Source organism: Oryctolagus cuniculus, assembly GCF_964237555.1.
Source record: "Oryctolagus cuniculus chromosome 16 unlocalized genomic scaffold, mOryCun1.1 SUPER_16_unloc_1, whole genome shotgun sequence".
Classification (NCBI taxonomy): Eukaryota; Metazoa; Chordata; class Mammalia; order Lagomorpha; family Leporidae; genus Oryctolagus; species Oryctolagus cuniculus.
In genome coordinates this window covers 4126868-4149679 of record NW_027208201.1, presented here as the reverse complement: position 1 = coordinate 4149679, position 22812 = coordinate 4126868, and the positions used below count along the sequence as shown (strand labels likewise).

At 59.7% G+C, this 22812-nt stretch overlaps 2 protein-coding genes across 3 annotated transcripts; both read left to right on the top strand.

Annotated features, from left to right (window-relative positions):
• Positions 1 to 6685: 6685 nt before the first annotated feature.
• Positions 6686 to 20380, top strand: TIMM44 (translocase of inner mitochondrial membrane 44). The gene is made up of 13 exons (XM_002722003.5): positions 6686 to 6836; positions 8752 to 8847; positions 11788 to 11958; positions 13858 to 13938; positions 14438 to 14587; positions 14668 to 14807; positions 14980 to 15065; positions 15579 to 15671; positions 15757 to 15881; positions 17131 to 17181; positions 18774 to 18863; positions 19597 to 19707; positions 19922 to 20380. Exons 1-13 carry the CDS (start codon positions 6792 to 6794, stop codon positions 20039 to 20041), a joined length of 1359 nt encoding a protein of 452 aa, XP_002722049.1. The 5' UTR covers positions 6686 to 6791; the 3' UTR covers positions 20042 to 20380.
• A 408-nt stretch (positions 20381 to 20788) lies between these two features.
• On the top strand, positions 20789 to 22352 carry CTXN1 (cortexin 1). 2 transcript variants are annotated; one of them, XM_070067538.1, is made up of 2 exons: positions 20789 to 20979; positions 21389 to 22352. In XM_070067538.1, exon 2 carries the CDS (start codon positions 21409 to 21411, stop codon positions 21655 to 21657), a length of 249 nt encoding a protein of 82 aa, XP_069923639.1. In that variant the 5' UTR covers positions 20789 to 20979; positions 21389 to 21408; the 3' UTR covers positions 21658 to 22352. The 2 variants fall into 2 exon arrangements, with proteins under 2 accessions (XP_069923639.1, XP_069923638.1); XM_070067537.1 differs by having other exon boundaries at positions 20792 to 20967.
• Positions 22353 to 22812: the final 460 nt, after the last annotated feature.

The window sequence follows — 22812 nt, the reverse complement described above, 5'->3', positions numbered from 1 at the left end:
TGAGTCTTCCCTTGGCACTAGCGCTGGAACCCCTGCATCCAGGCCTGAACAGGCCACCATAGGGAGCCGAGAGTCCGGGGGTCCCCACTGGTCAGAGAGGCCAGATGAGGGCAGTTTGTCTAAAAGGCGCGGGAAAGACATGGCTGGCCCGTCTGCCCTCGGACCTGGACTCTGAGTTGATGTCACCCATCTGTTCACACTGGAGTCGGCCTGCTCCGACCTCTGTGCACTTTGCACAATTCCCCTCCCAGCACCTCCCTGCCCTGCTGGGACCTGGGGCCGCTCCTTAGGAGGGAGCCCCGGAGGGGGTCCCTGACTCGTCCAGATGGCCCTGCAGTCAGCTCACGGACGGCGGGAGCTTGCTGACCTGAGCGGCAGAATCTGAATCTGGACCCCAGACGAGGATCCCCGGCCCTCTAGAGGCTGTATCTTCTCCAGATCTCTCAGTGACGTCATTCAGGGTTTTTTTCTTGGTCATTTAAAGAAAAAAAATTTTTTTAAACATGTAAGTCACTGCAGGTAGCTGTTAGGCGGCCCCATTGGCCAGGTGATTTCCTCACCGTGACTTGCCGGACAGGAGGGGGGCGAACTGGCCACCTGCTTCCCGTGTTGTACAGTAGATGGTTAGACATTTTGTATCTTAGCGTGTTTTAAGTTCCTGACTTGTTTTCTATGAAACACTTTATTTTTCAGGTGCCATTTTTCATTTTAACTTTGTTTTTACTTGGGTTTGTCTCCAATAAAGTTTTGACACTGCTATCCAAGTCAACAATAAATGAATCCCATTGTGTTCTTTTAAGGATACTTTATGTAACTAGCTTTTTTTTTTTTTTAATGATTTTCAGAAAGGAAAAAAAAAACCCTATTGGTTTTCCATCTCCCCATTGCTTTTTTTTTTTTTTTTAAGCCTTGTGAATAAATGTTCTTTAGTGTTTTAGGAGGAAGAAGCAAACCTAGATTTTGATAAATCAGAAGATTTCAGATTAATAACGAAGCTTTGAAAGACCATTTTTCAAAATTTTAGTGAAGTGTGAATATTTTTTGTCAATGGCTTTCTCAAAGAGAATGAAACTTTTGCACCATTTTCAGAGTTTTTATAGAGATGCCAAATTGATATATTTACATGTAATGGAAACATGAAAAAGTTTTATTAAACAATTGTTCATAGCTGTGTAGACATTTTAATTCAGTTTCCAAAGCTCTCAAAAAAAAAAAGTATTTTTGAAGTACGGAGTGATACGGTTTGGGGTATTACGACTGATTCCAAACGACTCAATTGTCCAAATATTCAGTTCTTTCCGCAGGTATCAGGTTTGTGTTCAACACTGTATGTTAACAATGACTGGAATTCTGTGATATTTTGGTAATAAATGAAGTGGGATAACTGAGATGTGAATGGTGTAGGGGTGATCATGTGTGACACACCCAGGTGACCTCCTCCTCCACAGGTACGCCTGGGCCAGGCCATGGCCTTGACCCCTGGGAGGAGGGCAGTCACCTGAGGACAGCCTGGCTGTGCTGCTGGGTTTCCTTTGCCAGCAGCTTCCCCGTGGGAGCTCCTGCCCTGGGCTTCCTCCTCTCTGGGGTGGGCTCACAAGCTCACAAACCCATCCTCTCCAGGCTCCCAGGGTCCCTGGCTGTGACCTGTCCACCCGTTCCCCATGCCAGCCCTCCCCAGCTACCCACACTCCTTTCACCTGTTGGTGCCTTATGGATCCCACCTCTACGGAAGGACCATAGTCCAGCCACTCCTGGGTCCCTTACCGAGTGGCCTCTGGGATCCGTCTCCTTTGGGTTCAGAGAGGAATATGAGGGTTAAGTCGCCCAGAGGCCGCACGGCCAGGTGGTTAGGGGTCTTGGGGTCAGAGTCTTAGGTTTGAATCCTGGCTGTGTCCATTGGAGTGAGTACACCACTGACGGAGCCTCAGGTTCCCTCTCTGTGAAATGGGTCCAAGATGCCTGCATCCTCATGGAAACGAGAAAGGATCAGGTAGGCAGCACATTGGCCTGGGAGCAGGGCTAGGGTGGGGTTCAGAGGAGCGGCCTGCTCCCCCAGCTCTTCTCAGCTAAGGCTTTGTTTAGCATGTGTGCCTGGGGCTCTAAGCTCCTCCTCTCTCTCTGTCCTCTCTCTCATGTGCAGCTAAACCATCATGCTGGGGAGGCCTCAGGCCTGAGTGCATCCAGTTCCTCCAGGGGCCTTGCTGAGCTCTGCTCTCACAGGCCTGGGGTGGGCCTGAGAGCCTCCCGGTGACCCTGGGGTCCAGGGGTCCTGCACTGCCCCCCTCCTGCACCATCACCTCTGGTGCTAGGGGCAGCAGCCATCCTCCCTCACCTTGGAATCCAGAGCCCTGAGGGCCCAGCCCCAAGTGAGGCCCACCTGAGCTGTGGGAGTGCTTGGAACCCAGCCCCATTCCCCCCAGACCTCAAAGTGGGCGTTCCTGGTTCCCCTCACGACCAGGTCTGCCGCCGGCATCCTGTCATTGGGGATGATTCCTCAGCACAGTTTAAAAGGGTTTCCAGAAGAGTAGGAGATAATAATGGACACCACACTGTCATGGAGAAGCACCACTGATGTTTATTAGACGAAGCTGGGACCATGGACAGTGAGAACAGCTGCCTGCCCTGCCCTTGGCCGGCCGGAGCAGGATGGGCAAGCTCTCTGACAGGGTCCCTCCAGGAAACCTCCAGAAGCCCTGTACAATCAGAGGCCGCTGGACTTAACCACATTTTGGCTCTGAATGGTGGAAGGAGGGACCCTGGACCCATCCACACCCCAGGCCGTGGCACTGAAGCAGCAGTTGGCTAACTGGGAGGGGTCTCCAGTAGCCAGCCTGGGTCGCCAGGCGGGACTGAGAGCAGTATCTTGGTTTTATAGCAGACTTCGTGACCCTTGCTTGTACATCAGCCAGGAGCAAGGTGTTACTCTGGGTGTCCATGCACCCATCTTACAGATGAGAACATTGGAGAGAAGTGAGGTGGAAAGCTGGTGTCGTTAGTGCCAACAATGAACAGTGTCCTGTCCTGGGCTTTGGCTGCCCCTTAGATTTATACCTCTGAACTGTCCATTTCAGGGATCAGAAAGGACAGGAAGTTAGGGGTGCTGCCGGCATGAGCCACAGGGAAGGTGCTCTGGGGCCCATCCCAAGGTCTCCCCAGGGGCCTTGGGCCCTGAACCCAGAGCAAGTGAGGGAATCACCCCTCGGGCCCCTCCTAGGGGAGCAGGTGTCCTTCTCAGGTTGTCCTTGGTCCCGCCATGGGCCAGGGAGTGTCAGTCTTGCAGGCTCATCTCTGTTCCAGGGGCCGCATCTTGTCAAGACTGGGTCTCTCCAGATGCAAGACCCTAGGGGTACGTGGAGATGGAGGGAGGGCCCCGATCCAGAGTGGTCACAGCTCAGAGGGGCCCAGGCTCCAGGGGGCCTTCCTAGAGGCAGATTGGGCGCAGGAATGGGATGCTGGCAAGGGGAGCCAGCTTGGTAGGACAGGCACAGACACCTCCTTTTCTCAGATCTGGTGAGTGAGGTCCTTGTGAGGCAGCAGCAGAAACTGGGCGGATCCCAGAGTGTGTGGAGCTAAGAGGAAAAGCAAGCCTCCCAGTGCTGGGGAGCTTAGGGAAGCTGGGATGTAGGAGGAGGGGAGAAATCTCCCATCTGCTGGTTCACTGCCCAGTGCCCACATCGGCCAGGACCAGTCCAGGCCAGAGCCTGGAGCTCCATCCGGGTCTCCCATGTGGGTGGCAGGGACCCAGTCCTCAAGCCATCGCCTGTTGCGTCCCAGGGTCTGCATTAGCAGGGAGTACAATCAGGAGCTGAAGCCAGCAATGAAACCCAGGCACCCCACCGTCAGATGTGGGCGTCATGACTGGTATCTTAATCACTAGGCCAGATTTTATCCTGTACTGGTGGTACCCACCTGAAAGGTTTGTCAGGTTGGCGTCAAGTAAAATCCAGCTTCCGAGATCCAGGCACATTGCCCCTGGCCCGTGCCAGCCTCTATTATTATCCCCCAGGAAGCAGAGCCAGAGACGGAGGAGTCAGCCTGGTGGAAGGAGCAGAAGTGGGAAGGAAGCCAGACAGATGGCTGAGGCCTGCAAGCAACAGAAGTTGAGGGGGCGGGAACAGTGAGCCAGAGGGAAGAGGCAGAGTAAGGCGGTGCCCCAGTGCCCCAGGCCTGGTGGAGACTTCCTCCTGCGGTCCTGGAGGCCGGAAGCCCAGGCTCAGGGGTCTGCAGGGCTGCTTTCAAATGCGACCTCTCCTGTAGACGGCCTGTGTGTTGGGCAGAAATAGCAGAATGACCTGCTAACCACCTAAGACCGCTGGCAGGTGGAGGTGACATGGGGCACACAGCCTGGTTCTGGGCCAGAGGTCCCAGATGTCAGTTGGGGTTGGTATGGGTGAGCCCCACCATCCCCTGGACAATTATGCTATAAATAAGGTCTCCTGATGCACCTGCTTTCATTCATTGTACAGACATTCATTGAGCCCCTGGGGCGAAGCACTGGACATGACAGGGACCTACACTTGGTGAGACAGGTGGAAACCTGGAAATGATTGCCTGGGCACCCAGAAGAGCATCCCTTTACCTGCCACTTCCCACTGCAGGAACCAGACAGTGAATGCGGGGGCAGGGGCGGGGGTCCTCTCCCCACCTGCCCCTCCCAGGCTGCGGCAGTGCCCAGATGATGGATGCTCTCATCCATGTCCTCCTGTGCTAAGAGCAGATTTCCTGCCCACTGGCCTCTCCTCTCCCTGATCCCTCCTAGAGCAAGACACATCCCTCCTGGGTGCGCTGCTCCCTGGGCTCCCTTGACCCCTCTCCCTCCCCTTCTCTACCGGCTCCTCCCCCACAGCAGTTTGGCAAGGAAACACACTCTAACCTAACCCCTAACTCAGCATCCCCAGCAGTGGACCAAGCTTACCTTAAGGACCTCCCATTGGGATGCAGTGAGGACAAAACTGGAACCTCATTGTGATGAGCCAATTAGTCACATTTACAGTTTTACAGACAACAGGCCTTCAGGGTCATAAAAAAAAATTGAGTGACTTTGCTAGATTAAAGGAGACTGCAAGAGACATGAAAACCCAGTGCAGTGGGGGTTGGGGGGCACGCATTTGGCATCGTGGTCAGGATGCACTGTGGGGTGCTCATGTCCTGTATTGGAGGATCCCAGCTCCCTGCTGATGCGCACCCTGGGAGGCAAGAGGTGATGGCTCAAGTGCTTGGGGCCCTGCCACCCACAGGGGAGACCCGGATGGAGTTCCAGGCTCCTGGCTTCAGCCTGGTTGGACTTTGGCATAGCATCTGGGGAATGAACCAGTGGATGAAAGATCTCTCTGGCGCTCTGCCTTTCAAATTAGAAAACTTTAAAAATAACCTCAAGAGCACAGGTAATAACATATTGTAAATTGATTAGGAAATGATGAATTTCGAGTATGTATTATCTTTGTTTTAATAAAACCCATCTGATCATAAGTTTAAACAGTTCATTGCTAAGTCTTGGCTGTGCTTCACAACTGGCCGCAAATGCTTGGCGGTTTACCAGTTGGCTCTGATGAGTCAGCACGGGCTCGCTCCAGTACACCCCTGCAAAAAGAATCAAGCTTCCATCCCACTATTCACCTAAAGCCTTTCTTTTAAAAACATTTTTATTTATTTGAGAGGCAGACAGAGCTCCTATTTGCTGATTCCCTCCCCAAGTGCCCTTAACAGCCAGGCCAAAGCTGGGAGCCAGGAATTCCATCCAGGTCTCCCACGTGGGTGGCAGGGGCCCAAGTACTCGAACCATCACCTGCTGCCTCCCAGGGTCTGAATTCAGGGAGCTGGCGCAGAGCCAGCAATTGAACCCAGGCACCCCGATAGGAGATGTGGACGTCTTAACCGCTAGGCCCAACACCTAACCCCAAAAACTCCTCTTGCTGGCCTCACCAAGGACCTCCGTCTTGCAAAAATACGAAGAACAGTGGGTACAGTTCTGGCCGTGCCCCGCCGGACGGAACTCCCACCGGACTCCTCCGCGGCCTCGCTCCCGCCCAGGCTCCTGCAGGGGGTCCCCTCTGGCCACTGCACCTTCGCCTCCTGGAGAGGCGCGCCTGACACGCCCCCGCCCCGGCAAGGAGCCCCGAGCGAAGCCCGCGGCCACGCTCCCAGCCCGCGAAACCGCGAGCCTGCGCCAAGACGCCCGGACTGCGGGTCCGCAGGGCATCTTGCTCGGTGGGTGTGGGGGGCGCGAGCGTGGGCTCCTCCTCCGCGCTGGCTCTCGGAGCAGCTCACGCGCCGATCTGTCAGTCACGGCCAAGGAGAGGCAGAGCCCACCACTTTGGGGCTGGCCCACCGGACAGTCAGCCAGAATCCAGCTGAAGTCGCCTTTGTCATGAGCCGAATCCACGTGCCCGCCTCCGAGGCCACCTGAACGCCGCACAATCTGTAGGGGAACCACCGCAGCAGACTGAAATCCGCGTCCTCGGGCTCCGCCCCTTCGTTGTCTCACCCAACCGCAGACCTGAGTAGTACAGGAGCGCCCGCCCCCTCCAGGGGATACACCCAATCAGAGGCCCCGCTGTTTCAAAACTCCGGCCTATCAGAGAGCCAAGCTCTCTAGGAATTCCCCGCCCCTGAAGTCGCGCCCACATTACGAACTTCTTTCGCTCTGGTTATTTCTGCCCAATCAGAGGCCTCTCCCTCCCCGAAACCACGCCCCCTAGGTAGACTTTTCCCAGGCCCGCGCTAAGCCAGGCAGAAGCGGCGAATGACGCATTCGGGCCGCGACGCTAGAAGGTCACACGGGATCTTCCAACATGGCGGCGGCGGCGCTGCGGAGTGGCTGGTGCCGCTGTCCGCGGGTGAGCGGACGTGCGGGCCTGGCGGGTGGGTTTAGGGGACTCCAGGCCCACGACCTCCAGGGCCCGCTTCTCCTCAGGCCATTGGCCCCTTTGGCCCTTCCGTGAGCTTTGCAGGAGGCTTGGTGTTGGGTCATTGGGTCTGCCAAGGCCGTGGCTGAGAGCACGTAGCCAGACCTGGGGGCGGGGACCGAGCGCTCTCGGGCAGGGGTCGTCGATGCCCGGAACTGGGCTCCCACGTGCACCGCGGAGTGAATGGTGACCGGGTCAGCGTTGCCCGGTGGAGCAAAAGTAGCGAAGGGAAGGCAGAAACCTGTCAGAGTCCCAGCTCGCGATTGAATGCCGGGCTCTGCCAAAGCCCAGCGCTGTCTGGCTCATAGGAAGGTGAATGTGAGGAGAAATAAGGTGTCTGAGTACTGAATTTCCTGGCTGCTTGACTTTGAGCCAGGGTTCGGAAGCTGGATTTACGCGTGTTGGGTTTCACTGGGGGAGAACCAGTATCCTGCTGGGAGACTTCTCTCCCAGGTAGACAGCTGTTTTACTTTTAATGTCTATTTTCACCTTAAAAGGCAGAATGACACAGAGAGAGAGAGAGAGAGATCTTCTTTCTGCTGGTTCATTCCCCAAAGCCCCTGACCAGGCTGAAACCAGGAGCCTAGAATTCCATCCAGGTCTCCCACTGTAGGGGGCAGGGGCCCCAGTACTTGAGCCACCCCCTGCTGCCTCCCAGGGTGTGCATCAGCAGGAAGCTGGATTGGAAGTGGAGCAGCTGGGACTGAAACCAGCACTCTGATGTGGAATGCAGGCACCCCAGTTCAATCCCTTGCTCTCAAAGTGCACTCTCTGTCGGCACCGCGGCTCAACAGGCTAATCCTCCACCTGCGGCGCCGGCACCCCGGGTTGTAGTCCCGGTCGGGGCGCCGTATTCTGTCCCGGTTGCTCCTCTTCCAGTCCAGCTCTCTACTGTTGCCCGGGAGTGCAGTGGAGGATGGCCCAAGTGCTTGGGCCCTGCACCCCATGGGAGACCAGGAGAAGCGCCTGGCTTCGGATCGGCGCTGTGCGCGGGCTGCAGCATGCCGACCGCGGCGGCCATTGAGGGGTAAACCAATGGAAAAGGAAGACCTTTCTCTCTGTCTCTTACTGTCCACTCTGCCTGTCCAAAAAAAAAAAAAAAAGTGCACTCTTTCAAGCCGCCAAAGACTGGAGATCTGGACTTCCAACGGAAGCAGCTTAACCCGCTTCGCCACAACACCCACTCCTGGTGCAGATGGCCTCTGAGGTCACCTGTTCTGCGATCAGTGGATGTGGGTGTACGGAGCAGTAGAACAAGTTCCTTGAGCTCCCAAGAGTGACCCTGCAGTGACTATGGGAGGTAGTTTGGGGTGTTGCTTAGGGTTCCCAGAGCCGGGAGACAGGGAACAGGGAGAGCAAGCTCCCGGCTTGTGGAAATAGGAGTGTGCTGCCCCAGGCTCCATTCTAGGGTGCAGAATTGAACGAGACCTCCAGGGGCTGGAAGTGCTTTTCCCGTGCAGTTAAGTGGGTCACTGCTCAGAGTGACCCCTAGACCCCTAGGGTGCTTTGCTTGCGCCTAAGTCCTGACCTGGACATGGCAGATTTACTCCAGGGTTGTCCCTGGGCAGTAAATTACCCACTGGAAGTCCAGGTCTCCAGTCTTTAGAGGCTTGGGAGAGCAAACTTTGAGACCAAGGGATTGAATTGTACATTCAGCCTTGCCCCTTGGGGTGGCCTTTCCTGGGACCCCCACCCCCTGCCCCAGAGGTACAGAGGCGGCGTTTGCTCTCTCCACCAGCTTCCACTGGCTTCGGGATGACCACAGAGGGCCCAGCACACGGCGGCCTGCCCACTTGCCAGTCATCCCCCGCCTGAACGGACCTTTCTCTCTTCCTCCCCTAACTAGCGGTGCCTCGGCAGTGGAGTCCAGTTCCTTTCTGGCCATAGCTTCCCCCACGGCTCAGCCTATCAGATGTGCCCGCCAGGCAGAGTGCCGCCCCTGGTGAGTAACTCGGGTCCCGGGCAGGCAAGATGGGCGCGAGGAGGGTGGGCTGCAAAGTCTTTGTGGGACTTTGTAGGCGGGGGGAGGGGCAGAGCCTCAGGGGTTGCCCATGGCACCTGAATTTTCAGAGTGTGGACCCCAGTGTATGTGATCTGCCTTGGTGCCTGGAAGGGCCTGACAAGCCCCTCGCTTAATGCTGCTCGAGACAGGACTCTTCCTCAGAGTGGTGCCTGGGGCCAGTGCTAACAACTGGCTAGAAGAGCGCCTGTGTGAAGTCAGATTCTGTCTCCTGTGGCTTCTGCCCGCAGGCCCCTGCCTGTCCCCAAGTCTGCCTGTGTACACAGAGGTGGCCCCCTTTCCTTCCCCGCCCACACCCCAGGCCTTGGCTCAGCTGTCTCCAGGCAGGCAGCTGTTACCTCCTGGTGCTGTCATGGGCGTGGGACAGGCCCTGTGGCTCCCGTGGTTGTCCCATCCCCTGTGTAGCGGAGGTCTGTTCCCTGGTGACCTGAGGCCTGGGCTACTCCTGGAGAGAGGACGAGCAGGGCGGTCTCTGGGTGGGCTCGCTGCTGCCTCCACCGTGGCTTGATGGGTGCCAGCGAGGCAGTTGCCCCGGCAGCCGGCAAAGTGGCCACACCCAGCGCGCTGGTGGGGAACTCGGGTACTCACGGCCACTTCCCCTCTCTTAGTGTTGGCTCTTTTCATCTCCTCCACCCTTTCTGAGCCCACAGCTCCCAGCCACACACACAGCAAAGCAGGGTCTTCAATCCCGCTCAGTCTGCCTCTGAGACCTGTGTCTCTTTAAAATGTACACATGTGTGTCTGGTTTTTTTTTTTTTTTTTTTTTTTTTAAGATTTATATATTTATTTGAAAGGCAGAGTTACAGAGAAGCAGAGGCAGAGAGAGAGAGAAATCTTCCATCCACTGGTTCACTCCCCAAATGACCACAACGGCTGGAGCTGTGTCCTTCCAGAGCCAGGAGCCAGGAGCTTCTTCCAGGTCTCCCACATGGATGCAGGGGCCCAAGCACTTGGGCCATCTTCCACTGCTTTCCCAGGCCATAGCAGAGAGCTGGATCGGAAGTGGAGGCACCCTTTTGGGATGCCAGCACTGCAGGCAGCAGCTTTACCCGCCATGCCACAGTGCAGGCCCCGTGTGTGTTTTTAATTGGCACATGGAAACTGCATGCGTGTGTGAGGGCAGTGTGACTGCTGACGTGTACAGCGCATCGTGATCAGATCAGAGCAGGCACATCTGTCACCTCAGGGACTGTCCTTTCTTTGTGTTGGGAACACCCCGACCTTGTGCTGTAGAGCAGCCGCCCTCTCTGTCCCCACCCCCTGCCTGTCTTTGTGTGTGTGACCTTGGCCCTTGTGTCTGGAGCTGTGCCTTGAGTGCACTCCCAACCTCCCCAGGCTCTGCCTCCAGGTGGGTTGGACCCCTCCCCCGCGGGGCTGAGACAGGGAGCTCTGTGCCTGTCCTGAGGCCCCTGGTGACTCGCATGCCCGCTGGGTACTCTCTGAGGGGCCGTGAGGAAGTGACCCGAGCCCCAGGGAGCCGGAGCTGGAGTCCTTTAGGCGAGGGCCCCTGGAGTGTTGGCTTTTGAGTCCCAGGCGGAAACCAAGCCCAACCTGCCCCTTGTCCTCTGGCGTTTGGTTTTGCTTTGCTTTGCTTTTAAAGGACTTTTCTCTTTTGTAGCAGTTTTAGGCTTACAAAGAGATTGGGCGGGAAGTCCAGAGCCTTTGGGTCCGGACACTGTTTCCAGGCCGGCTCCTGAGAGCGACATTGTTACAGTTCCCAGGCTGTAATACGGGCTGCTGGTTCAGGTTCCCTGTGTGGTACAGGCTGTGGGTGTGGATACGCCGAGGACACGGGTCCACAGCTGCAGTGTCACATGGGCATGTCACTGCCCTGAGAGTCCCCTGTGCTCCCTCCCCCAGCCCCTGGAAGCCCCTGATATTTTACTGTCCTACTAGTTTTTCCAGAAGGTCTCATAGTTGGGGTCACACAGGATGTGGATCGTCACGTTGGCTTTCACTCAGCATTTAAGGTCCCTTTGAGTCTTTTCATGGTTTGGAAGCTCATTTATTTATTTGTTTATTTGAGAGGCAGGCAGACAGCTGCCATCTGCTGACTTACTTCCCAGAAGCCCACAAGGGCAGGGCCAGAGGCTGAGGCTGAGGCTGGGAGCCGGGAGCTCCGTCCAGGTCTGCTATGTGGGTGGCAGGGACCCACGTTCCTTGGGCTGTCACCCTGCGGCCTTGCAGGGTGCACGTTAGCAGGAAGCTGGAATTGAGGGCAGGGCCAGGGCTGAACCCCAGGCACTCTAGCATGGGTTACAGGCCTCCCCGCCAGTGTCTGTGCTGCTGTGCCCAGTGCCCATCCCAAAAGCTCATTTCTTCTTAGCAGTGAGTGATACTCCATCGTCTGGATTTGCAGTCATCCCTTGCTATCCATGAGCATTGGTTCCCGGATGCCCTGTGGGTGCCAGAATCCACAGATGCTCAAGTCCCCATGCCCAGTGGTGCAGTGTTTACCGAGAACCTCCACACGGCCACAATGGCCTGTGAGCCATGTCTGGGTGACTTAGGTGCCCCACACAAAGTCAGGGCTGTGTCAGTGGTTAGACTGTATTGTTCAGGGGGTAACAAGGGAAAAGGCTGTACGTGTTCCATGCAGATGTGTGGGTTTTTTTTTTATATTCAGTCTGCAATCGGTTGCCTCCTCAGATGCAGAACCTGCACAAACAGAGCTGACTGTCCCACCGTCGGTCACCTGGTGTTTCTTGAATGTGTCTCCCATTGTAATAAAAGAGATAACTTCATTGTCAAACCCATATCAACAGGGAACAGCATTTAAAACCTCCCTTTGCCCCTCTGGTAAGCAGGCATTCCCCGTGTGCTCTTCTCATCTCTCACGGTCTGCTTTCACGTTCTTCCCAGTCCAAATCGTATTCTTCCGGAAGCAGAAAAGGCTTTCTGTCCGGCTTGCTAGATAATATCAAGCAAGAACTCGCCAAAAACAAAGAGATGAAAGAAAGTATAAAAAAATTCCGAGACGAGGCCAAGAAGCTGGAAGAGTCAGACGCGCTCCAGGAAGCCAGAAGGAAATATGTGAGTGCCTTCGCGTCGTGCCTCTTGGCTGTCACACTTGTTCCTGGGGCCAGGGCAGTTGGAGGGAGGGGGCAGCCGGTGAGGGCCAGCCCAGGCCTCCAGCCTGGCCACGCGACCAGGAAGCCTCCTGCGCAGCCCGGTGAGTGGTCTGCAGCGCAGCCGCAGCACCAGCGTCTCCCGCTCAGCGTTTGCGTCCCTCGGGCCCTCAGCCGACCCGCTGCACTCTGGCCTTGCCACATCCCACTCCCGGGAGCTTCTGGCTGTGGTCACAGAAACTGGGTTGCGGTGCCAGTGTCGTTATTAATTACCACCGCTGTCTCCTCTTGAGTGGCTGCCGTGACCCGCCCTGGGCCCAGCGCCCTCTGAGTGTCCCAGGGAAGGCCCCTGCAGGAAAGCGTGGGAGCTTCAGCACGTTGCTGGGAAAGTAGGATGCAGCAGTGGCCTCTAGGGCCGGAGCTGGGTGCAGCAGGCCAAGCAGGTCCCTGCCTGGGACGCCCACATCCCTTATCGGAGTGCCTGGTTCGAGTTCTAGCTTCCCATCCAGCTCCCTGCTAGTGCAGCTGGGAGGCAGCAGGTGGTGGCTCAAGGACTCGATTCCCTGCCACCCACACAGGAGACCAGGACGGAGATCCTGGTTCCTGGCTGCAGCCTGGCCAGCTGCTGCTGTTGTAGGCGTTTGGGGAGTGAACTAGCGGATGGAAGACCTCTCTCTCTCTCTCTCTCTCTCTCTCTCAAATAAGTAAATAGTTATGAAAAAGTTTATTTTCACACACAAAAAAAATCTCAAAATCATGGATAGTGGTCTCATTTTATACACTTTCATGAGCTTTTTTTTAAGTTTTTTTTTTTTTTTTTTTTTTTTTTTTTTATCTATTTGAAAGGCAGAGTTACAGAGAGGCAGAGACAGAGAGATCCTCCATCTGCTGGGTCACTCCCCAGATGGCCTCAATGGCTGGAGCTAGGCCCATCCCAAGCCAGGAGCTTCTGGGTCTCCCATGCAAGTATAGGGGCCCAAGGACTTGGGCCATCTTCTACTGCTTTCCCAGGCCACAGCAGAGAGCTGGATCGGAAGTGGAGCAGCCAGGACTCAAACTGGCGCCTGTATGAGATGCTGGTACTGCAGGCCATGGCTTTACCTGCTGCTCCACAGTGCTGGCCCCTTTAATGAACTTTTTAAAAAATCCCTTATTCACATGGGATTGCAAAGGTTTTTGCTCCAGAATCAACTTTTTTTTTTTTTTATTTATTTGAAAGATAGAGATGTAGAGACAGAGAGAAAGGTCTTCCATCCACTGGTTCACTCCCTAAATGGCCACAACGAATGGGTTGGGCTAGGCCAAAGCCAGGAGCCTCTTCTGAATCTCCCACATGGGTCCAGGGACCTAAACATTTGGGCCATCCTCTGCTGCTTTCCTAGGCACATTATCAGGGAGCTGGATAAGAAGTGGAGCAGCCGGGACTCGAACCCGTGCCATTTGGGAGACCAGTGCTGCAGGCCAGAGCTTTAACCTACTGTGCCACAGCACCGGACCCCGAACTTATCTTTTAATTCCATTCTCCATGAATTCGATTGAAGGACAGCATCCGCATCTTAGTGATAAGCAGCTGAGCCTCATGGAGGCAGGCACTCGTCCACTGGCCCCTACTGGGCGTGGACAAGGCCTTTCTCCTTCAAGTGTCCACTAAGTTGCTCACTTGGGTGGGGCTCCCCTTGTGGATTTGACCCCATAGAAGGAGGAAGGGGTCATTTGAGGTCAGAGCAGGTGGAGGTTGCGGTGGGTGCGGTGGGGATAAAGTCGGGTGGGAGGGCTCTGGCGAGAGCAGAGCTGCTGGGAAGACGTGGCCAGATGCACCGCACCGTGGTGTTGGAGCCAAGAGACGCTGCCTTGTTTTCCTTAGAAAAGCATCGAGTCGGAAACTGTGCGGACCAGCGAGGTGATCAAGAAGAAGCTGGGGCAGCTGACGGGCACCGTGAAGGAGGTAATGGCCCGGCCTGGAGCTCACCGGCACCAGTAGGGGCCTCTGTGCAGTGGGTGGGCGGGCCTGCGGTGGGGGCAGCAGCCCTCTGATCTCAGGATGGGATATGATGGTTTCTTCCTCCTGCCTAAATTCACCAGGGTGGAGTAGGAGCTGGGCTTTCTTTGTTTCTCTGAGGGCAGGAGAAGGGGGCGGGGCTTTGCAAGTTCTGGGCTCTGAGGCTGGAGGCCCTGCAGTCACCCCCTCCCTGCCCTCACCCTGGGCTGCTGCTCTCGGGCGAGCCCGTTCCCCAGGGGACACCTGTTCCTCCAGAGAGCTCTTACCCAGTGCCTAGCCCGGAACCCTAGGGTCCCACGTCCCAGAAATTGTAGGCAGTGTCCCGGAGCACAGACCACTGGGCCGGGTGCACTAAGCCGGTGCAGCCCAGGGAGGCCGAGGGGGCCGCCCAGGAATCCTGGCGAGTGCTGGGCGAGCGCCTCTCTCCCCATCTCTGTCTCAGTAGAGTCTTGACGAAGTCAGTAGGAGTGACTTGGGCAGGAAGATCAAGGAGGGCGTGGAGGAGGCGGCTAAGACGGCCAAGCAGTCAGCCGAGTCCGTGTCCAGGGGCGGGGAGAAGCTGGGCCAGACGGCTGCCTTCAGAGCCTTGTCACAGGTAAGCCGGCCTGGGCCCTGCGATGGGTGGCGGGCTCGCTGTGCCAGGCCCTGCACCAAGCTCCCGTGCTTCTCTCACAGGGGGTGGAGACGGTGAAGAAGGAGATCGACGAGAGCGCGCTGGGGCAGACCGGGCCCTACCGCAGGCCCCAGCGCCTCAGGAAGAGGACAGAGTTCGCAGGAGAGAAGGTCAAGGAGGAGAAGGTGTTTGAGCCCAACGAGTAGGTCCTCTCCCTCCCCGGCTCAGGCCTGCTTCCCGCCCATGATTCCTGGATCCCAAGAGAGAAAGAGAGGAAGGGAGGAGATGGGGATAGGGTGGTCACCTTCCCAGGGCTTGTCCCACACAACTGCGGGGGATGCAGGGCCCAGGGCTCAACAGCACCGTCTTCTCAGGGAGGCCTTGGGGGTCGTGCTGCACAAGGACTCCAAGTGGTACCAGCAGTGGAAGGACTTCAAGGAGAACAACGTGGTGTTCAACCGTGAGTGTGGTACCCTGGCTGGGCATGGGACAGCTCCCAAGAGGGCCAGGTGTGTCCTTGGGGCCCCCTGTGGGCAGCTGTGACTCCTCTGTGTGACAGGGGCGCCGGCTCCATCGTGAGAGCAGTCGTGCTCACAGAGCCCGCCGCAGCCGACTCAAGCCCTCGTTACTGGTTCTGAGGCTGCACTGGGCTTCCCTGGTGCTGGCAAGCTGCCAGCCACACTCCCCTGCCCCCCGCCCCCCATCCCTTGTCCCATGAGCACTGCTGGGGGCCTCTGTTTCCTGTGTAGTGTCAGCAGCAGCCAGTGGGGGTGGCACCCCAGTTTGCACAGTCCATCTAGGGCCACAGCCGTGAGTTGCTGCCGCCTGGCCTGGTGGGTGGGCAGGCCGCATCCCCATGCACACCAGGGAAGCCAGCTGTGCACCTCCCTCGGGACCTGACCCCCGTCCAGGGTGGAAGTGGGGGGTGTCTGTATGGCCCTGGTGTCTCCCCAGCCCCTGCCTGCCCCCACAGGGTTCTTCGAGATGAAGATGAAGTACGACGAGAGCGACAACGCCCTCATCCGGGCGTCCCGGGCCCTGACGGACAAGGTCACCGACCTGCTGGGTGAGTTGTGGGCTGCCCCGGGCTGCCCTGGCTGGCAGCAGGGAGAGTGTCGGGCCTGGGCTCACTCTGGGCTCCCCTCGCACAGGAGGCCTGTTCTCCAAGACAGAGATGTCGGAGGTGCTCACGGAGATCCTCAGGGTGGACCCGGCCTTCGACAAGGACCGGTTCCTGCAGCAGTGCGAGAACGACATCATCCCCAACATCCTGGAGGTGGGTGTGTGGCCGGCAGGGCCCTGCCTGGGCAGTGCCGCCTGCTGGTCTCGTCTAGGGCCAGGGACGCTCGGCCACCGGGGGTGTCTGCTGAGCAGGCGCGTCGCTCCTGGGCTCCTTCCTGCCCGGCTGTAGCCACCCCTCGGGCCGTGCCTGACCACTCCTGGCAGTCGGGGCTTCCCTGAGCAGCACCTCCAGCCGAGGGGCTCTGCTGACCTCTCTGGCCTTGCCCACCATGCAAGTGCTCCAGGGAGTAGATCTCTGCTTCCCCACCCCCCCCGGAACTGGGCCCTGCGTCTCCTGGTGCCACCCCGCTGTGTCCTTGCCTGAAGCTGCTCCAGCGAGGCTGTGGGGAGCAGCTGCCAGGGCCTGGTGTCTGTCTCGGAGGAGAAGCCGGCAGAGCTGGAACCCAGGCCTCCGGCCCCCACCTTGGTTCGCACACGGGGAGGAGGTGTCTCACTCCAGTCCCTGCTCCGTGGGCAGTCCCTTCTCCCTGCTGCAGCTCTGCCTTGGTAGCCCCGGGATGTGACAGGAGCCTGGGCAGCCTCCAGTCGCGTCAGGCCAGGCCTCTGCTGGGGCTCAGACTCCAGAAAGTTCCTCTGCCCTGTCTCGTCCTCCCTCCCCCTCCCCCTGGTCCCCTCTTCCTCCTCAGCTCCCAGGTCCTTCCTGCCCCTTGGGCAGGGCTCAGAGGTGACGATGGGAGTGCTTCCCAGACTGGCAGCTGCAGCTCCGACAGCTTCTGTCAGTCCCCAGCTTGGCCGCGGTTTCCCCTGCGAGCATCTGGCTCCTCCCTGCTCTCCCCAGCTCCCCAGCATGTCCCTCGGCCTCACTGCTCCAGCCCTGTCTCCCAGTTCCTGTGCTCCAGCTGCCCCCGCTGGCAGGAGGTGTCCAGAGCTTCCACCCCAGCGAGGTGGAGGGTGCGTGTTCACAGTGAGCTAGGGTGCAGCTCCTCACCTCTCTGGCCCACGTGTCCGGCAGGTCAGAGAGCTGAACGTGGGCCGCTTCCTCTGCTTCTGCACTGTACTGGCTCCTATGCCCCCCACTCCCCCAGCCTTCCCAGTACCTGTGTTCCTAAGGCCAGAGCCAGGCAGGGACTCTGCCCCAACTGGGGCAGGCTCACCGCACTCCCCCCTCTCCTTCCCCAGACTCCAGCCCCCAGGCTGGGAGCCCTCAGCACAGACCTTCCTGGGGTCCCCCTGCCTCAGAGGTCGCCTCGGCTCTGGCCCTGATTGCTCCTTTCCCCTTCCAGGCCATGATTTCTGGAGAACTCGACATTCTCAAAGACTGGTGCTATGAGGCTGTGAGTATGGGCTTCCTTCCCCAGGCCTCCTCACTATCAGTGTGCAGCAGGTCCACTGGGTGCCCGCAGCCAGGGCCCCTGTGCTGGGGGAGGGCATCTGACCCCTGGCTGGACACCGGGTCACCCATCAGGACCCACAGGGGGCCAGCGGCCGGTCCTCTGCCTCAACCCTGCGAATGACCCCTTCCTCACTCGGGCCTGGAGGGACAGCGGGGGCCTTTCTGCTGCCAGGGTCTCCTTGCAGAACAGCCAGTGTCGCTGGGCCTTTCCCTGCCCCCATCCATCTCAAAATAATCTTGGCTAAGGAGTCACAGGAGTGGTGACCTGAGCCACTGAGGAGGGTGGGGGTTCTGTGGCTCGGGTCTGCCTGTGGTTGGGATGGAAGGCAGGGCCCCACTGCCAGGATGGCCTAAGGCAGAGGCTGGGGCCCCCGGGGGTTGTGCCACCCTGCTTGCCTTGGCACTCGGGGGCCCTGTTCATGTGTGGTGATTTGTGGGCACCCTGTGGGCCTGGTACGTCCCTACTCCACAGTGGTATGGCAGTGCCCGATGGACCTGTTCCTCGCTCTCACTCAAGCGCCCGAAACACAGAGCAAAACCAAACGTCCGCCCGCCCAGGAGGAGCAGCGTGTCCTGACCAGGCCCTAGCTGCTTCCTGGAGTGGAAGCTCCTGGTCCTGGGGCCACCCTCAGTGCCCCCTCCCTCAGGGCCCCTCTGCTTGGCCGCCTCGCCTCACTGAGCTGGCTCCCTGACCCCCGTCTGCGTGAATTTTATTCTTTCCAGCTTCCTCGTGTGAAGCCATCTTGACCCTTTTTTGGCTCATCCTATCCTGCAGCCAGCTCACAAACAACTTGGCGCGAGCGGAGGAAAAGCTGTCAGAGTTCTTTTTTAAACACTCCCCTGCGCTGTGACTAATCCCACAGGCATTTATGAGCTTGGGTTTTTGTTTTTTCTTTCTTTTTCTTTTTCCTTTCCTTTTTTAATTTTAAATTCTCTAAATGCTGGGACCATGAAGCCGAGGCTGGTTTTCTTGGCCAGGGAGCTCCTGGAGCCCCTGGAAACGCAGCCGAAGTCCCAGCGGCTCCCACAGAGAGGTTTTTAAAAACAGTGTCATCTTTAAGAAACCGAAGCAGCGGGATGGGCACCCTGCCTCCCACCTCCCACCCGCAGCGATCAGTCATTTCCATAAAAAGTAGATGCTCTTGCGAGGAATGGCTCCCTTGGTAGCTGCCTGCCAAGCCAGAAGCCTCCAGTGACGGTGGCCACGACCGCTGCCGTCTGGGGGGCTGTGTCCTGTGCCTGGGGGTGGCAGGTGGCACTGGGAGCTGTCCCAGAGGCACCGAGACAAACCCACCCAGGATGGAGAGTGAGGCGAACACGGGGCATGTTGAGGTCTTGGGTGACATTCCAGGTGTCCCAGTCCCAGGTGGCTCTCGCCTGGTGGTCCTGACAGCGCTGCTTCCCTGACCAGAGTCGAGCGTGGGGTTCAGGCAGCAAGGGGGCGGGTCCATGGCCCAGCCTCTGCCACTCCTGGGGCGGCGTGTGTGGGGTCGTCTGTGTCCACACGCAGGTCAGCCTCTCCTCTCATTACAGACCTACAGCCAGCTGGCCCACCCCATCCAGCAGGCCAAGGCCCTGGGCTTCCAGTTCCACTCCCGTATCCTGGATGTCGACAACGTCGATGTAAGTGCGCCGTGCGGGGACCGGGTGAGCCGCATGGGGGACACCGGCTGGCCTGAGCCCCTGTTCCCTCTGTGGGAGGGGTTTCAGCTCCTGCACATGCTCAGATTGCATGACCTGGAGGGTCCAGGGGGCTGTAGTCCTGCAGTTGGAATTTGGACGGTCCCTGGCTTTGGGTGGTTTGACTTGGGTTTCCCCAGTGTGATGGTGCAAAAGTGATTACAGGAGGTTAGCACTAGATGGTTTTGCTGTTGGAGACATCCCGAGTAGGCCGGGCTGGAAGCATTTCTGGTTTACCATGTGTTTATCAGGGTGGAACCCCTTCACAAGGAGGCCCTGTGTTCTTGGGCAGGTGAGGGGTGCTGCCCAGCCCTCGGGCTCCCATGGCTGGTGAAACCCCTGAACCTGCGTGGGAAGGGCCCCCGTGGGGGACTCTGCTCCTGTCCCCAGGTTCCCTCCCCATGGGGCACTGCAGGGGTGTCAGAGCCTGCTCCCTCTTCCCTCCACGCGGAGAAACCCCGAGTCTGAAGCCAGCACAGACACTCAGCAAGTGCAGAATCGGTCTTCCAGTGAAGGGCATGGGCTTGGCCCTAGCGAGGGTCTCATTGGAAACCCCCCACGGGAAGTGGGCTGGTCCTGATTGACGGTGCAGGGTCCAGGCCCACAGGGATGGGAGGTGCATTCGGCCTGCAGGCATCAGCAGGGAGGGCCCACCTCCTGCCCACTTTCTCCACAGCTGGCCATGGGCAAGATGATGGAGCAGGGCCCGGTGCTGATCATCACCTTCCAGGCCCAGCTGGTGATGGTCATCAAGAACCCGAAGGGCGAGGTGGTGGAGGGCGACCCGGTGAGTGCCGGCGGGCAGGCTCCGTCCCCACACCCGGGGGCCTTCTGTGACTTGGGTGACTCGGTGGGAGTGGGGGCACCCTAGCAGGGAGGTTGGAGGACTGTGCAGCCCACCTGTCCAGTGTTTCTGAGTTTTGAGCAGTGTCTGAGGCACCCCTCCCCGGGCACCCCTCCCCGGTCGGAGCCCCAGCCCCTGAGCCTGCCCCGGCCCACAGGACAAAGTGCTGCGCATGCTGTACGTGTGGGCGCTCTGCCGAGACCAGGACGAGCTCAACCCCTACGCGGCCTGGCGTCTCCTGGACGTGTCCGCCTCCAGCACGGAGCAGATCCTCTGAGCCAACGGCTGGGTCATCCCGCAGCAGACAGGGCGCCACCTGGGCCTCTGGAGCCAGGACTGCAGGACCGCCCAGGGCGCTGCCGCGGTAGCTGAGAAACCAGGTGGACGAGGACTGGGCCCTGTGGTGGGGAGACGCTCCGGAGTGCCGCATGGGGGTGCTGGCGGCTGTCGGGCCGCGCCGGCCAAGCGGCCCCCAGGGACTTTCTCCAGGGGGCGGCGGGATGGGGTCCCGGGCCTGGGTCAGCCAGGCCATGTGAGGTCCGTTTTGTATTTTGCCAGTGCTCTTCTTCCCGCCTGAGATTTGGAAATAATAAAACACCGAAGTGCGCAGAAGCCACCGGGTGGTCCGGGCCTGTCTCTGAGGGACTGGGCAGGGTTCTCCCTGGGGTTGGGGGAGACGAATGGCGAAATTGGGGGTATCACTCCCAGTGACCTGCCTGGTGTGCCTGAGGGTTGGGGTCCCCAGGGTTGGAGAAGCTTAAGCGCCCATGAGTGATGCGTGGGGACACTGGGACCCCCCCCAAACGAGCCTGGGTGAGGGGCTGTATCACGGAGAATGGAATGTGGCTGTTGGGCACTAAGGAGCAAGGGTTCCCAGAGGATAGGGAGCGGCGCCCCCCGGTGAAGTCCTGGGCTCCAAGGCAGGCACCCTGGGCTCCTGCAGGCTGGGGCGCGCAGCTCCCCGCACTGCCTTCGCGGCCCCGCCCTCGCGTCGGCCCCGCCCCCGTCGCCATGGGAACAGCCGCGGCGGCCCGGCTCGCGCGCGCCTCGCCTGCCTCTATCTCCGCCGCTCCAGGGGCGGGTGGGGTGGGCTGAGCCGGGGCCGCCGCCGCCGCCGCCGCTGTCGCCGGGGTGAGGTCGTGAGCGGAGCCTGCGCGGGTCCCGGGAGAGAGCGCGGCCGCCGGGCGGTCCGTCCTCGTCCAGGTTGAGGCTAGGGTGAGGGGCGCGCCAGGGCGGGGGCGGCGGCGGTGGGGGATGGGGTCTCAGGCCGCCAAGAACAAAGAGAGCGAGGTGGGGACAGTGGGGGCTTGGCACCGCCGCGCCGCCCGGGAACGCAGGCCGCGCGTTCGCACCTGTTGTGCGCGGGCCGGACCGGTCGGGGTTCCGTGTCCCCGCTCTTAGCGCCCCACCTGCGCGCACGGCCGGAGTTGGGTCCCTGGGTGTCGCTGGAGGCGAGCGCGCCGGCCGGGCATGGGCGTAGCCCCGGGGCTGAGGTGCGGGCGGGGGCGGGGGTGATGTTGCGGGGCACCGTCAGTGATCGGCGGCGGCGGGAAGGGGGCGACACGGAGGCGGGGGGGGGGCGCAGCCTCATTCCCGCACCCCGGGCGGGCCCACTCCTCCGCAGGTCGCGCGGCGATGTGAGCCATGAGCGCGACGTGGACGCTGTCGCCCGAGCCGCTGCCGCCGTCCACGGGGCCCCCTGTGGGCGCGGGCCTGGACGCGGAGCAGCGCACGGTGTTCGCCTTCGTGCTCTGCCTGCTCGTGGTGCTGGTGCTGCTGATGGTGCGCTGTGTGCGCATCCTGCTCGACCCCTACAGCCGCATGCCCGCCTCGTCCTGGACCGACCACAAGGAGGCGCTCGAGCGCGGGCAGTTCGACTACGCGCTGGTGTGAGGCAGCGGAGCCCGGGACCCTGGCCTGGAGCCCCCAGCGCGTGGTGGGAGGGAGGGGGGAGGGCGTGGAGAAACTGCAGCCCCTCCCCCTCCCGACCTCGCCCATCTCCCCTTCTGGCCTGGCTGGAGCCCCACCTGTGCCTTGCTCCGCGCTGCCCCTGCCCTTTCTCCACAATCACCCGCCTGGCTGGCCCGGGTGACCGCGAAGGCTGGGCAGGAGGACGACCCCGCGCCAACTCCTCCCCCACCCCAGCGTGTAAGTAGCTCTGCTCTAGTTCCTCCTTCGGGTCCGAGTGTCACACCTGTTCCCGGAGGCGGGGACTCCCCTGTCTCCTCTCCCCCCGCCCCCGTTGTCTGGCTATCCCCAGTTCCACCTCGATTGAGTGTTGAGCCCTTCCTTGCGCTCCAGCCCTGCTGCACAGGCTGTCTAGGCCCGCGGCGTGGACGCTGCATACCCATGTGTCCAGCACAGCCTGCCCCAGAGCCGGCTCCCGGAACGGCGGCTGCCGAATCCAGGATGCCTGGCGCCTTCCAGAGCGAGCAGGCTCATTCCCGCCCCTCCCCGCCCCTCCCGCCTGGGCCCCGGGACAGGTCAGCGTGCCCACCTCCCCCTGGACCTCCTGCCGGACCCCAACACCTTTTCACTCTTCCTGCCTCTGAGCGATGATGACAATAAAAGCTACGATCGAACGCTTACTGCGTGTGCCGAGTTAGCACCTCCTGTTCGTAGCCTGCTTGCTCTTGGGCTTTGAGAAGGAACCTGTAGAGTGGGCACAGAAAGGGGACGGGGGTGGGAGGGGATGCTGGGTCTGGCAAGCACCCAGACCCACACCTTTGCCAGCTCTGCCCGGAGGAGCCCGGCATGTAACCATCTTGATCTCCCCAGCTCCAGGCGTAATCAGGGCCCCCCCCGGATTTCTTTCCCTGGCCCCCAAGACTCTGGAGGGTCTCTCCGAGAACCCAGCCTGCAGCCTCCCATCTCCTGGGCGTCCTCTCTCCTTCCTGCCCACTGAGGCTGCGTGAGTAGGCCAGGCTCCCCGGGGGCGTTGACCGCGGAATAGCGCGGCTGGCTCTGCTCCAGCGCCCTCGTGGGGGAGATGTGTTGCGGGCCCCGGGGAGCTGTGTGCAGCGTGTGTAGGGGGAGAAACGAGCGTTT